The sequence below is a fragment of the Neospora caninum genome, chromosome IX, assembly GCF_000208865.1.
Source record: "Neospora caninum Liverpool complete genome, chromosome IX".
NCBI classification, from domain to species: domain Eukaryota; phylum Apicomplexa; class Conoidasida; order Eucoccidiorida; family Sarcocystidae; genus Neospora; species Neospora caninum.
The window spans coordinates 2,778,335-2,791,749 of NC_018390.1; the positions used below are offsets into that span (position 1 = coordinate 2,778,335).

The window sequence follows — 13,415 nt, forward strand, 5'->3', positions numbered from 1 at the left end:
AGACGGGCGCTGGCCGGATTCGCTGGGAACTCCACCTTCGCAACGAACGCGATTTGTAGAATTCTAAAGAGACCGCGCGTTCTGGCGAACGCGCCGCGGCGGGTGCGGGGGTTAACGGACAGCTGTGATTTTTTCCTGCCGCATTTTCGCTGCGCTTTTTCGAGAGGCGTCGAGTCACACTCCTGGACGCGCGCAGCTTTCTGGGAAGTCGTGGGGAGGGACGGGACACAGAGAAGGGACAGACTGGGGAGGAGAGACGGGGGTGGATCGGCGTGGCTGCTGCAGAGGGAGAGAGCGCCGAAAGCCCCCGGAGCGTGTGGCGGCGACGCACACATCAGGCGTCTCGACACTCCCCGCTCAGTGTTGGATATGTGAGGCGGTGCGCGGGATGCCGCATCCGCGTTTTTTCAAGTCTTCTACTTCAGGTTAGAGAACGAAACGTGGCACGCCGGCCGCGTGTACACTGGAGGGGAGGCGCGCGCTCCCGCGTTCTCTCGCGGAGCGTTGAGACAGCCAAAAATGGCCTTTCTTGTCCGGCTGCGTACTGACGACTCATCAGAGCTTGCGAAGTCTGCGCAGACGCAGACCTCGCCCGCCTCCGGTGCCTTTCCCAACGAAAGTTTTCTCGCGCCACAACTGTCGAGTCGCCACGCCTCGCGCCCTTAGGCGGGTCCCGAGAGAGACGAGCCGGTGTGGCGGCGCGCATCCAGGAGAAGTGAAGCGACGATCCAAAGGGAAACCTCTTTTTTAAGGCCGACACGGTTACCGGACGATCACGCTATGGTTCCATGTTTCGAGGAACAACTGTCGTATGAACAGCGACTCTCGTTCCGTCTTAATAATCCTAAATCGATTCCACCTGCGTGACCTGGCCCAGTCTCGCGCGGATGGCGCGGCCGAGCACTTTTTCCCAATTGCGACTTTCCCTGACGCGCGGTCACCCTCGTGCTCAGGTGCGCCGCCCGCAGTCTGAATAGGCAACGCAGGGCCTTGGCGCAGAAGAGCAGCACCGTGCGAAGAAACACGAGGCGTACCAGAGATCCCCAGAATCGAGGACATACAGAACCTCTCAGGTACATGCCACCAATACCGACTGAGCCGGGGAGCCTCGTGATAGAAGAGGATATAGTCTCTAGACTCTATAGCTTCGAGGATATATCTATATATATATATATATATATATACATAGATACAGGGACTATATCCATAGATACAGGGACTATGGCTAGAGTTACACGTGCCACGGAAATTTGGTAGTCCGTGTGACGCCGAGACGTGGCATTCCTGCCTCCAGGTGCTAAACGGCGCTGAACTGCGATGCGGCTCCACACAGGCAGATGTGCAGTGCAACATGCAGATCGGTGGCTGCCATCATCGTTCACGAAGTCCGCCTTTAAACAGAAGTTCCATCCTAATCGTGGGTTCCCTCCTGCTTCCACATGCGTGTTCCTACATATTATATATATGTATATATGTATATATATATATATATATGTGCGTGAGAAAAGGACGCCGGGGTGGATGTGGTGCCAAAGCCGAATCATACAAAAAGAAATCGTTTTCGCAGGGCGCACGTTGACAAAGAAACCGTTGACTGAATGTGCGTTTTGGTTCTGTGAGAAAATGAGGCACTCGCGACTGCGATCGCTCTCATCTACCAGGTCCTTTCCCATGGGCGTAAAGCCGCGGTGTACGTACACGTGTTTCAGACATTTGGTCCCTCTCTTTCACTGCATTTTACCTCCCTCGCACCCGTTCGCCAGCAAACCCGCCACTATCCGCCTCATGACCCGTATATATATATATATATATATATATGGAGTATAAATAAATATATATATATATACATATATATATATATATATATATGGAGTATAAATAAATAAATATATATATACATATATATATAGGTGCATGTCGACGTGATTTGAGAGCGCCTGCCCTATAGAGTCGTGAACTAGCCGTTGAGGTGGAAAGCTCTTTTCACAACGTCGGTGTCGGTGATATCCCACAGCACGACGCAGTTGCCGCCAAAGCCGAGGACATTCGGCAGATCTTCATTGCTTTCGCAGCAGTAGAGCGGTCCCTGGACACACAGCACACAGGCATCGCAGCAAACGTTAAGCGCGGAGACGCGCACAAACGCCGGGAGGCGGGACACGAAGACGCAGCACACAGCGTTTCGACAGCCCGACGATGGTGTCTTTCACTGACTCTCAAACAAACGCGAAACGCCAGATTTCGCCTGGCATGTGTGGCGGTGTGGAATCCCCGTCGAGGCAGTAGAGGCGAGGCAGCAGTGCGCGGCCGTCCTTGTCCATCCACATTTGAGGTGTATGCGCCCAAACGTGCCTATGCGTCTCTTCAAGAAGCGGCTGAAATCCCTCGGGTCTTCGATCACTTCAAGATGTGAGTCACCGCACAACGGCGGTCCGCCCTTCGAGTTTCGACTCTACAGCGATATGCCAGTCACTTCGCCGAGCAACAAAAAGTGGTGTACAGACCGCTACGTAGCAGCCAAGTCACCACCCAGTTTTCCAGCCCATCCACCTACATCTGTGGATAACATCTATAAAGCGTGGCAAAACCCTACGACGGATTGTCGCCCACTCCCGACCATTCTCTCTCTCGTTTAAATCGCTCTCTCTCCGCCGATGCAAACACAACCGGGACGCCGTCTACTCTCTTTACACCCAGATACTCCCTACGCGTCGATCTATATATGCATATACATATATAGAGACAGCGACTATGTGTATATCTACCTCTATGCCTTCATGTATTTGCGGATGGATTTAACCAAAATGCATCTGATCTATCTGCCGGGGCAATGCTGTGGTACAACGCGTCTCGCTCTTACTCCTTTCAAATCTCTTTCAAAGACGAGAGACGGAGCAGCCGTTTTCGCCGCAGTCTCGACGCTAGCGGAGGCCTCCGCTTCCGCGGCACCGGAGCATCCCGCGACGTGCCACAGCTTCGCGACGCCGTCGATGCCGCTCGTGACCATCAAGTCCTTGATTTTGCTGTCGGTGAGCCCAGAGGCCGCACCTTTGTGCGCGCGCAGGGACCAGACTAGGGAGGCGCTTGAAGCTTTCGAGGACGACGCTCGCGAGGACGCGCTGGACAGCTTTCGAACATCGATGCAACTGACGCTGCCGTCTTCAGCAGAGGCCTGGACGCCCCCGTGTGAGACAAAAAGACGCAAGACAAAAGAGACAAAAGCAAACCTGCATCGCGATGGCGAGAAACGACGCCCCCAGCGAGTGGGGATGACCCTGCACGCCGCGGTGTCTGTACACTCAGGTGCAACCATGACTACGGAGATCGCATCTCCGCAGAAAACGAGAGACCACTGAGTACATACATTTACGTGCATATCTGTGTATGGTGCACACACAAGTAGCTGTTGATCCGCGTGTTTCCAAGGATTTCGGTGGCGTCACATGCTTCCGGTGACATCAGTGTCTCCTAGGTGCGTCCTGTCTTTCGGCCGAGCTGAACACACTGGGAGGCTGACTGCATGCGAACGTGGTAGAAGATCTTGTCCGACGCGGCGAAAGGTGCTCGCGGGCCTTCCGCGGGGACCTACCCAGAAATGCATGGGGCGATGCCTGTCCCAGCAGCAGGCTTCTGCATCTGCGTTCAGAGGCGCGTACATCTGCAACGAAAGCACACACGCGCGGCGTGCCGTCTTCACGGGGAATTCCTGGAAGCTGAGAGACCATCGCCTCAGATTCTGTCCGGCATCCTTTCTGTTTCTCCCTTCTTCCATTCATCCTCGTGCTTCTCCCGTCTTCCGCTCTTCTTTCTGTTTCCCCTTGTCTGGTTCCTCACCACTTTGTCTGGTTGGCGCACGTCAAGAAGGGCGGCGCGGCGGTCGTAGGATGCCGAGAGGAGCACTGCCTCTTCGACTGGATGCCACCGCAGCGCCTGGACCTGCATGCCAAGCCCCGGACAACAAGCGAGCGTCCCGAGACAGTCGCAGCCGGCGAAAACCTCGGCTGAGGTGACGGAACGGCGAGGGAACCTTCAACCGGCGCTGCCAAAGAAGGCATCCCCCCGAGCAACGAAGAGCCGGTTTGACGCCGCAGCGGCGCGAAAAAGACCGCGGAGAGAGACAGGCGACACCCGAAAGTCGACAACAGAGACAGATAAAGATAGACAGCGATCCACAGAGATAGACAGATAGAGATAGGGAGCGAGAGAAGTAAAGAAATAGAGAGCAGAGCTAGAGAAAGGTGGAGATCAGCAGGGACACAGAAAAAGAGGTAGACAGGGAGACAAAGAGATAGATATACATAGAGACGGACAGAGACAGAGGGAGATTAAGAGAGAGATGGAGCGAGAGCGATAGATAGAGAGCGATTGAGACGGAGCGATAGAGCTACACGTATATAAATACAGAGATAGATACAGCGACGATATCGCCGAGCAGGAAACCGATGGTTGGATTGGGCGGCGGCGCGAGCGTCAGCGATAAGAATGGAGGCGAGAAAACGGAGAAAAAGCACCAACAGGAGAAGGCAAAATCATGAACACCAAAGGGCAGAAAGCAGGCACCAACGTGGCGAGAACTGAAGGCGCTGTTGTGAGTCGCAATTCGCCCAGCAGGCGGAGATTTGTTTCCCGTTTTGTGCGCTGCTGACCTTGTTCTGATGATGCCGATACGTGTGCAGGCAGGCGCCACTCGTCAGGTCCCAGATGCGCACGGTTTCATCCGCCGATCCACTCGCGAGGATTTGACTGAGAAAGGGAAGACCGAGCACGCCAGCAAAAGGCAAAGACTCAACTGGGCATCAACGCGTCATGAACAGCAGAGGGAAACAGATACACCGCAGCTCGGCGGGGCGAAAGGAAAAACGCGGCAAGAAAGGCCTAGGCGTCACTGCGTCGTGGACTAAACGCACAGCCATCCCCTCCGCCAAGACGAGCCAAATTGACAAAACCTCACGCTCATCCAGATCTATGCATATATATATATATATATATATATATATATATATATCTCACGCATGCGTACGGGCGAGATGTCTTGAGTGCCGTAGGTCGGCCTGAGTGGCGTGAGGGATTCCACGTGGTTCTACTCGCTCGTGTGTCACCGTCCCTGAGCCTTGTGTGTACGTCCTGCGAATCGTGTTCGCCCGTTTTCGTTTTTCTTCCCTTCTTCCTCCCTTGCATGCTTTTTTCGTGCTTACCTTTTTATGGGGGAGGCATGGAGACACATGACTGGGCCTTCGTGGGAGTCATTGCCATCCGTGCTGTGTCGCGACTCGGCGCGTCCTTGCGCGTCGGCAGCCTGTGTTTGCTTCGCGCGCCGCTTTCTCTTGTCAGCGCGCCCGCGCTTCTGCAGACCCATTTCCTTCTTCTTGCCGAGTGTACATACAGCGTCGACTCGGTCCAAGACATCCAAATTCCAGATGCTGATTTCAGGATCGAACGAGCCGCTGGCGACGAGGTTCGCCTGCCCCGGCGTCGCCGGACTGATGTTCAGCCACTCGAGGCACAGCGGGAAACCGCCCGTCTGAGACCAAGACGCAGACGAGAGAAAAGAGCAGACGCAAAAAAAACGAGGCAAACATCAACGGCAGAAGCGCGGCGCAGACGTCCAGGACGGCAAACCGGAAGAATCCCTTCATGAGAGCACCCGCCGGAAGCAGTGCAAGCGCGTGGGATCTGCACGGAAAGACCTTTTTCTCGCTTGGGTTTCGCGGCCGGCTCACCAGGATGTCATGGTGGACGTAAAAGCTGCCTCTGTCTTCGTCGTAGACGTACACCTCGAGGGAACTGAAGTCGTGTTCAGCCGTCGCAGCGACGAGGATGAGGTCTGTGGGCAGAATGATGTTTGCTTCTTCTTCATCGCTGTCTTCCTCGCCCATCTGCAGGTACGGGTCGTTCAGCGTGGCGGCGCCGTCCTCCTTGAGCACGCCGAAAAACTGCGAACCTGGACAGAGCGGCGGAGGCGCGCAGCGAGGACCGTGGCCCAAAGACGCGAGAGAGGGACGGCGAGAGCGAGCGAGGGAAAAAAGCGAGGCAGACGCGGCAGGGCAAGGGTGTGGTGGAGAGACAGGAGACAGCAAGAGAGGCGAAAAAAAGCGGCACGAGACTCCACACAGAGTGCGCCATAGAAGAGGCCGTGCGCGTGAGCAGAGAAGACCAAATAACGAGACAGGAAAATCGGACCTCACCTTCTTCTTCCTCTTCGTCATCTTCCATGTCTACATCTTGTTCATCTCTCTCTCCTGTATCGTCTTCTTCCTCGGAGCTGTCTCCGTCTTCGTCTTCCCAATCTGCTTCGTCCTCTTCCTCTTTTTTGTCGGAGGGCGTGTCTCGAGATTCTTTCTCTGGCGCCTGCTTTTCTTTCCTCTTCCTCCCTTTCAGCAGACTGTCTTTCAGGCTGCGCAGCTCAGCCAGCTCTTGCGACGCCAGCACGTAGGACGCGGGATTCAGAGCGGCCTTGCCTCGAGGCACCCAGCAGACGGCGCTGATCGTGCTCCGAGATTCTGTCGCCATGGCGGAGAGGGTGAGCGGGGCGAAGGACCGGAGCCAGTGGCCGAGCGCGTGGATCTCGGAAGCGCTCCCCTTGCGCGGAGGCCGAGAGAAGCGAGTTAGAAGAACAGACAGACACGGAGGGGAAGGGCTGCGGGGTAAAACGTGTGTCGAGTCTTCTTCCTCACGAAACGACGCGCTGCAAGCGAGACAAAACCGCGGACAGCCGTCAATCCTCTCACCGCCTGCGGCCCCACACCCGGAGCGAGACTCTCTCTCTCTGCTCGAAACTGTCTCCAGTCCTTTAGATGTCCTTCTCGCCCTCGGCGCTTGAGCGCGGAAACGAAGAGACTGGAGAAGGGAAAAATCCAAATACGAGGAGCGAAGAGAACCTGAGCGCCCTCTCCGGGGGTCGCGAAATGCGCGCGCACGCGCGCGCCTGGCCGGCAAAAAACACTGGAAACTCCCAAAGGCCCCGGTGAGCCTCTACCGAACAGAGCAAGGCCGGACAGAAAAGAAGACGACAGGCGACAGAACGCGAGTCATTGAGAGAGAAGCAAAGATGCGAAAGACTAGGAACGTCGAGAGCGTTTCGGGGACGAGAGAAAACAGAGGTGAACACGGCCGAGCGCTCGGTGCATGCGCCTCGAAAAAGACGCGTTTTTCTCTCGCTGCCTGCACATGTCTCTCCTCCGGCAAAGAAAAGGCACTTCTGCACAACAGCCAACGAAAACGGAGCCAATACAAAAGAAATCGCTCTTCCGTCTTTTCGCTCTGTTCTCCGTGTTCTTCCGTTTTATCTCCTCTTTTCCCCCGACACCTCGGGTCCTTGTTCTTCCCGCTCTTCCACTCCTCTTTTTCTGGTTCTTCCCTTGGGTTATTAAGCGTTTTTCGTCTTCTTTCCCTAGCTTTTGTTTTTCTTCGGACTATCTGCGTGTCGAAAAGAACGTTTCTTTCTGTGCGGAAGAGACAGTTTTTAACGCCGACTCCTCCCGTGCATGTCTCTGCCCCCCTGCCTTTTCGAAATCAACGCAGTGTCTCTCTCTTGGGGCGCTTCTTCTCTCGGTCTTCTCTCTGTCTTCTCTCTGTCTTCTCTCTGTCTTCTCTCTCTCCTGAGTGAGGTTTCTCGTCTCCGCGCGTGTCCTCCGCGGTCTCTCTCGGGCTCCGGCCTGTCTCCCTTTGAAGGGCCGTGGTCGCGGGCTTCTTCCCTGTCTTATGCGCATCTCTTTCGCCCTTGCCTCCGATCATGTCACGCCTTTATGCGAGCCTCAAAGGCCGTGACACGTATTACGACCGGCGCTCGGCGAACAGCTTAGAAGAATGGAAGGCGAAGGTGGCGCGGTCCTGCGTGGTGTATGTCGGAAATCTGAACTTTTCGACGACAGAAGATGAACTCTACGAGGTAGGTGTGCTCTCGCGCACAGCGACACCGAAACTATCCACCACAGACAGAACGCTCCTCTTCCTCCCGTCCAACTCCTCTGCACAGCCGCGACATCCCACTGTCCCTCGCCTCTCTCTCTGTCCCCTTGTGCTCTTTTGGTGTAACCTACATTTACTCTCGCGTTCTCTCGTCCCCTGGTGCGTGCGTGCGCGTCGCTGCCTTCCCCACGAAACCCGGCTCTCGTCCTCTGTCGTTTCCATCTTCTTCCGTTCCCTGCGCTTCTTCTGTCCCTCTCCGCGTCGCCTTTCCACGCGACCTTTGCGCCCTCCTTGCTGTCTCCTCGATTTCTTTCTCGCCCTGCGAGCTTCTTTTTCTCGCAGGTCTTCAGCCACGCAGGCCTCGTTCGTCGGGTCGTGATGGGGCTGAACAGGCAGACGCGGTCGCCGTGCGGCTTCGCCTTCGTTGAATATTTTCGTCCTCGCTCGGCCCAAGTCGCCATCGCCGTTCTCAACGGATGCAACTGCGACGGCCGCGTCATTCGCGTCGACGCCGACAGCGGCGAAGACATCGACGGCGACCGGAAATATGGACGAGGTGAGGCCCCGGAACAGCCCAAAAAGAGAAAGAAAGAGGAAAAGAGAAAGAAACAGGTGGCGACAAGAGAACGACGGCCGCGCTGCTTCTGAGTCGGTGGGTTGGGGATCGGCCTGGGAGTTTTCGTCTACGAACTGGAGTGACACAGGCGCACGCATACAGACACACAGAGACGTACACACAAGCAGCCGTTTGGACATGTGTGCGCGCGCCTAGCGGCGCAGAAAGCGCTGAAAAAGGCGAGCAAGGACGCGAGAGCGGGGCTGCTTTGTCGGAAATTGAGACAAAGGGCGTGGCAGTGGGAACAGCCGGCGTGAGAGAGGGAGACTTCGAGTTTGTGTGAGCATGTCGCTCTCGTTCTGTCGGATTCTCTTCAGGCTTCACGGGCCGACAGTGGCGCGACGAGTACCGCGAGGAGTACGATGTCGGGCGAGGCGGCGAGGGCCGGAAGAGAGCCCGCGAGGAGCACGGCTTTGACCCGAGCAATCCAGTCTTGTACGCGGCGCCGATGCATGCGTTGCCGAACGCGGCGGGGCTGTTTCCTGCACAGCCGGTGGGTGCCTTCGTCTCCGGCGCGGTTGTCGCGAACGACAACTTGCCGCCTTGGTCGCGCAACGTGAGGGCGAAGACGGCGGTCCCCCCTCCGCCGGGGGTGCTCTCGACAGAGCCTGCGTTCGCGTTGCCGGTCAGCGCACAGGCTGTGGCGCCCGGGTCGGGAGGCGCCGCAGGGTTCGGCTCTTACCTGCAGCTGGTTGGAAATGCACAGAATGGCAACGACCGCAGAAATCCGAGGGGACACAACCCATTTGCAGCCGCAGGGACTGGATTCTTCAAAGGCGGCGGAGGTCGAAGAGGCGGCAGAAGAAGATGAGCGGGGAAGTGAAAAAAGGACAATGCAGATAGTGAAGATGATGGCACAGATGAAAGGGAACGAGCAGGACATACAGGGCAGTGGAGGTGGGGAGACGCGAGCGAGAGGTGTTCGGTTTTGTCGAGTGGACGGAAGAGCGGGGGGCGAAGGCGGGAGAACAGGTGACGGGGCGGAGAAAAAGACACGCAAGTCATGGTAAAGAGGAAGAAGATGTGGCGCACAGAGTCATGTGAAATGGGAAAACGCGTATTAGACGGCCGCAGTGAAGATTCAAACACGGTTTACATGGACGGGCCAAGACGGCGCCGTTGACGTTTAGGAAAGGCGCGCAGGTACTCGAAGCGAACACCGCTCCTCAGTCGGCTGAGAGCGTGCGGGCGAGGCTCTTTGAAAACCACAATGAAAGCTTGCTCGTGACTGGCTATCTAGCGCCGGTGCGGCAGCCACGCTGTGCGTTAAGCAAACGTGCTGGGAAGCGGGTGAAACGATTCGAGAGGCCAAAAGGGAGGGAAGGAACGCTGAACGAAAACGCGAAACATGGACCCTCCTGGTCCTGGCCTGGACTCTTTGGCGAGAAGTGTGTGTGGCTGTCTCGTGTGTCGTTCTTTTTGCGTCCAAAAGTTCCTTCATGGTTTTCAAGGGGCAGCTAACTCTCAAAATTGAAGTTCATCGCTCCGCAACACTGAGAGCGTTGCTCTTGTGTCTTTTTGCCACTCTTTTATTCCTACCGTTCCTCGCGATTAGGGGTACACACACCAAGAACTTGTCTTGGCGCCATCTAGGCGTAGATTCGCCCTAAATCATATCTGGAGTTCCTTGAAAACCTTTTTTCTGTCACGCCTGGTTTCTACAGCTTCGTGTTTGTGCTCTTGCTCGCCAGTTGTTCCCCGTCTCCACCGATCTGTTGCACAGAGGACAGAAGCGGAGGTGTTCCTCCGCAGACGCGGTCGACCACGAGGTGGCCTTTGTCAACACCTCTTGGAAAGCTGAGTGCCCGTGGGCTGTGTGTCGATAGCGGCGGATGCGAGTAAGATTCTACGGTTTGTACTTTGCTCTTTGTGGCACAAAAACGCTTTCATGGCTCGACAGAAACTCCAGCTATGCAGTCGACGGAGTACGGAAACGGCGGCACCCTTAAAGCTCTATATCGTGGCCCCGGTCCGCCGCCTGTCAACGTCCCGTTTTCCATTTCAGTGCAGAAACAAGTTCTAGCAAACGCTGTCCGATTTTCTGGACGCCGCCGTGACAGCTCGAGCTCCCCGGAGACTCCTCTCGGGACACAGTTTTTTTTGCCACAGCGATCCTCAGTGGGTTGTCCGGGGGTGAATCCGTTGGTAAAAAATCCTCTCGGAGTTCGGCCCTTTCAACAATATCTTACATATAGTAGATCTTTGCATGTGCTCAAAGCTGTACAGTGTGTTGCCCGTGTAACCGGCGAGCTATAAATACTCTAACTGGGGGCCCCAAGAGAGCGCCGACAATGAGATGACTGAAATGCATGCCAGTATCCTCACTCACTGACACGTTTGCACATCTCGTTTCGTGCACCGGAAAGTTTGATATATCAGCAGACGCGGAGCTAAGCATCGTCCAGCTGGTGTCCAGAAACATGCGGAGCATGTTTTTTTAAAAGCGCAAAATATCTCGCCGCCAGGTTGAAGCAGTCGTTTTCCTGCTTCTCGAGGAGGCCTGTCAGTTTCGCTGAGGTGGCCATCATGTGAATCCGTAAGGGACACGCGTTTCACCAGCGCACAAACAGTGGCAGCAACCGTTCCACCAGGAATGCCGCTGTTTTCATGTGCCATTTGTCAGCGCGATTATGCGTTGGTTCAAAATCGGAAAAAAAGGGCTAGGGGGGAATTCTCCTGATTCTTTACCGTTGCATCCACATGTGGTAGCGGGAACATGTCGAGCTACAAAACACGGCCACCTCAAGGCTGACCGTGTACAATAGACATTGCCGACCAACTCCGTAATCCGCCCGCGGTGACACAACCAACGGAACAGCCTGTCCACACGTGACCCGATGCGAATAGCGATTTATTTGCGCGCGTGTAGAGCAAGAGTCGCAATTCGTGACCTTAGTTGCTTTCTTTACACCAGTATCTGTCAGATTCCTACAGAGACCGACACACCTGCAGCACTGCTGCAACTGCGCTTGCTGCGTACTCTCTGCACGACATGCCGTGTTTTGCAGCGAATGTGGCGTCTATTTATTCTCCTAGATCCCGGACTACGAGAATTCTCACGCCTGACGGCCTCTAGCGTTGCGAGGGACTTTCACTGGCGTGAAGGAACTCCCGACGCGGTCTCTGGACGATTGCGTGTGAACCTCGGCCAGATTACAGAAGCGATAGAAAAACGGTTCCCGCAAGTGTTCACCTCTTCCAGCGTTCTTCCATTGTCCACAAAAAGCCGTCACTAAGTCCCAACCGATTAGATGTTTTGTTCGTAGCATCAAGTGTCTGTACAGTGCGCCGGCAAGGAATGGGCAGCGAACACCTGTTCGGACGCTGATCGCATTGCAAACTCTTCTACGTAGAACGGAGGCCAAATGCGTCTGCATATTGGAAGAAGACTTCCGCGAGCCGAGCTTTGTGCCTTTCCACCTCGCGAATCGAAGAGAATTCGCAGTCAATGATGTGTAGTCGAGACCAGCTGACTGCGCTCGACACCTGACACTCTTTCGAAGGTAGCAGTTGGCATGAGGTTTTAAGGCTGGGCATTTTCGGCACCGTAATCGCAGTGATCCACGCTTGCTCTGTAGCGCAGAACTTTCGCAAACTTCGCTGCCCATACCTGGGTCACTAAACTCCGTTGCTAGGCGAACGACACAAGGAACGGACTTGTTCCAAGTTTTTCTGGAAACGGAGGTGAGTAGCGAGACGTGAGTCGCATCCGGCGGAGAGCGTTGAGTCCGAATCGTTCCTGGTTTTCTTCTCTTTTGGCCAGCAGGGCTCGCACCCGCATGTGCATGCACGCGATGTGCGATTAAAGGGCAAAAGAGGGCCGTACTGCTGTCTCAGAAGAATGGCCGCGCTGCCAGCGGAGCTCCCCCGTAGATCGTCAACCACACTTTCTGCCTCCGACACGAAGAAGGTAGAGTCCTTTTAAGACGTCGCTCAGAGCGAGGCTTCGCTTCGAAAAACTGTCCGCTGGTTCTTGTCGAAGTAAAGAAATGAGCGTCGCGCGAGACGTGTCGGGGTTGTTGGCTCGTAGCGAAAAACACAGGGTACGGGAAGCTGAAGAGAAAAGGACCTCGAAAAGAAGGCGTTCCTCTGGCTTCATCCACCTGTATTTTGTTGAACAAGTTGCCTCCGAGAGGAGAACTTCCACCTAACAGGCCTTTGAAGTCGCCCGTTTCACATCTGTCCTTCCTTTTTCTTGGCTCGTAGATTGCCGCGCCCTCCGCTGTGCTGCGTGGTGCTTTCCTTCGTCGAGGTGTCCTCAGAGTGCTTGCGCTGCAGGAAAAGAGTGCAGTTCTTGTTCCGCCTTTTCAAAGCCGCCCTCCGAATCCCTTCTTGCCATTGAAATCCTTCTGGTATCTTTTGCCGCGACAATTCCAACGCCTTCTCCATCGGAGCTAGCAGTTGAGGTCACATCTCCCCCCTGAAGACCCGTTGCCAGGGCGGGCACACCGTTCAAAAACGGTTCGCTGACAAGTCACACGGACACCGGAGGACAGTTGCTTGCTTCCTTCTTGGGTGCCGTTTTCGAATCCGTATCCCGAAAATCTTGGAACTTTTCTCGAAAGACATGCGCTCCGAATATGGCTCTCGGTCGAGAGGCGCTCTCGGGACACCTGGCCCTGCCCGCGCCGCATCCGAAATTCGCTCCGGCCAGCGGCTTCTTCCCAGTGTTGCTCTCCGCTCTCGTTTTGCGAAAACGGGATTCAAGGTGGCTGTGTAACTAGCCTTCGCTCCACGTGCCTCACCGCGTTTTGTCCTGTATCTCGGTGTCAACCGCTGCCTCTCGCGCCTCTCTCCACAGTCTTCGCTTCCTTGCTCTTTCTCTCCCTCTGAGCAGTCTGAGCGATCGGCCCGGACGCCTTCTCCGTGCGGCGATGCTCCTCACCGCTGT

The 13,415-nt window shown here is 55.6% G+C and overlaps 2 protein-coding genes across 2 annotated transcripts; one reads left to right on the top strand and one right to left on the bottom strand.

The window, feature by feature from the left end:
* Positions 1-1,957: 1,957 nt before the first annotated feature.
* Positions 1,958-6,510, bottom strand: NCLIV_041800 (histone acetyltransferase type B subunit 2,related; the record flags this gene model as incomplete). The annotated part of the gene is made up of 8 exons (XM_003881089.1): positions 1,958-2,086; positions 2,861-3,172; positions 3,590-3,658; positions 3,835-3,936; positions 4,647-4,743; positions 5,196-5,521; positions 5,721-5,941; positions 6,186-6,510. The coding sequence occupies 8 exons, from the start codon at positions 6,508-6,510 to the stop codon at positions 1,958-1,960; spliced, it is 1,581 nt and encodes a 526-aa protein (XP_003881138.1).
* Positions 6,511-7,732: 1,222 nt separating this feature from the next.
* NCLIV_041810 (putative nuclear cap-binding protein) lies at positions 7,733-9,335 on the top strand (the record flags this gene model as incomplete). The annotated part of the gene is made up of 3 exons (XM_003881090.1): positions 7,733-7,888; positions 8,251-8,464; positions 8,842-9,335. The coding sequence occupies 3 exons, from the start codon at positions 7,733-7,735 to the stop codon at positions 9,333-9,335; spliced, it is 864 nt and encodes a 287-aa protein (XP_003881139.1).
* Positions 9,336-13,415: the final 4,080 nt, after the last annotated feature.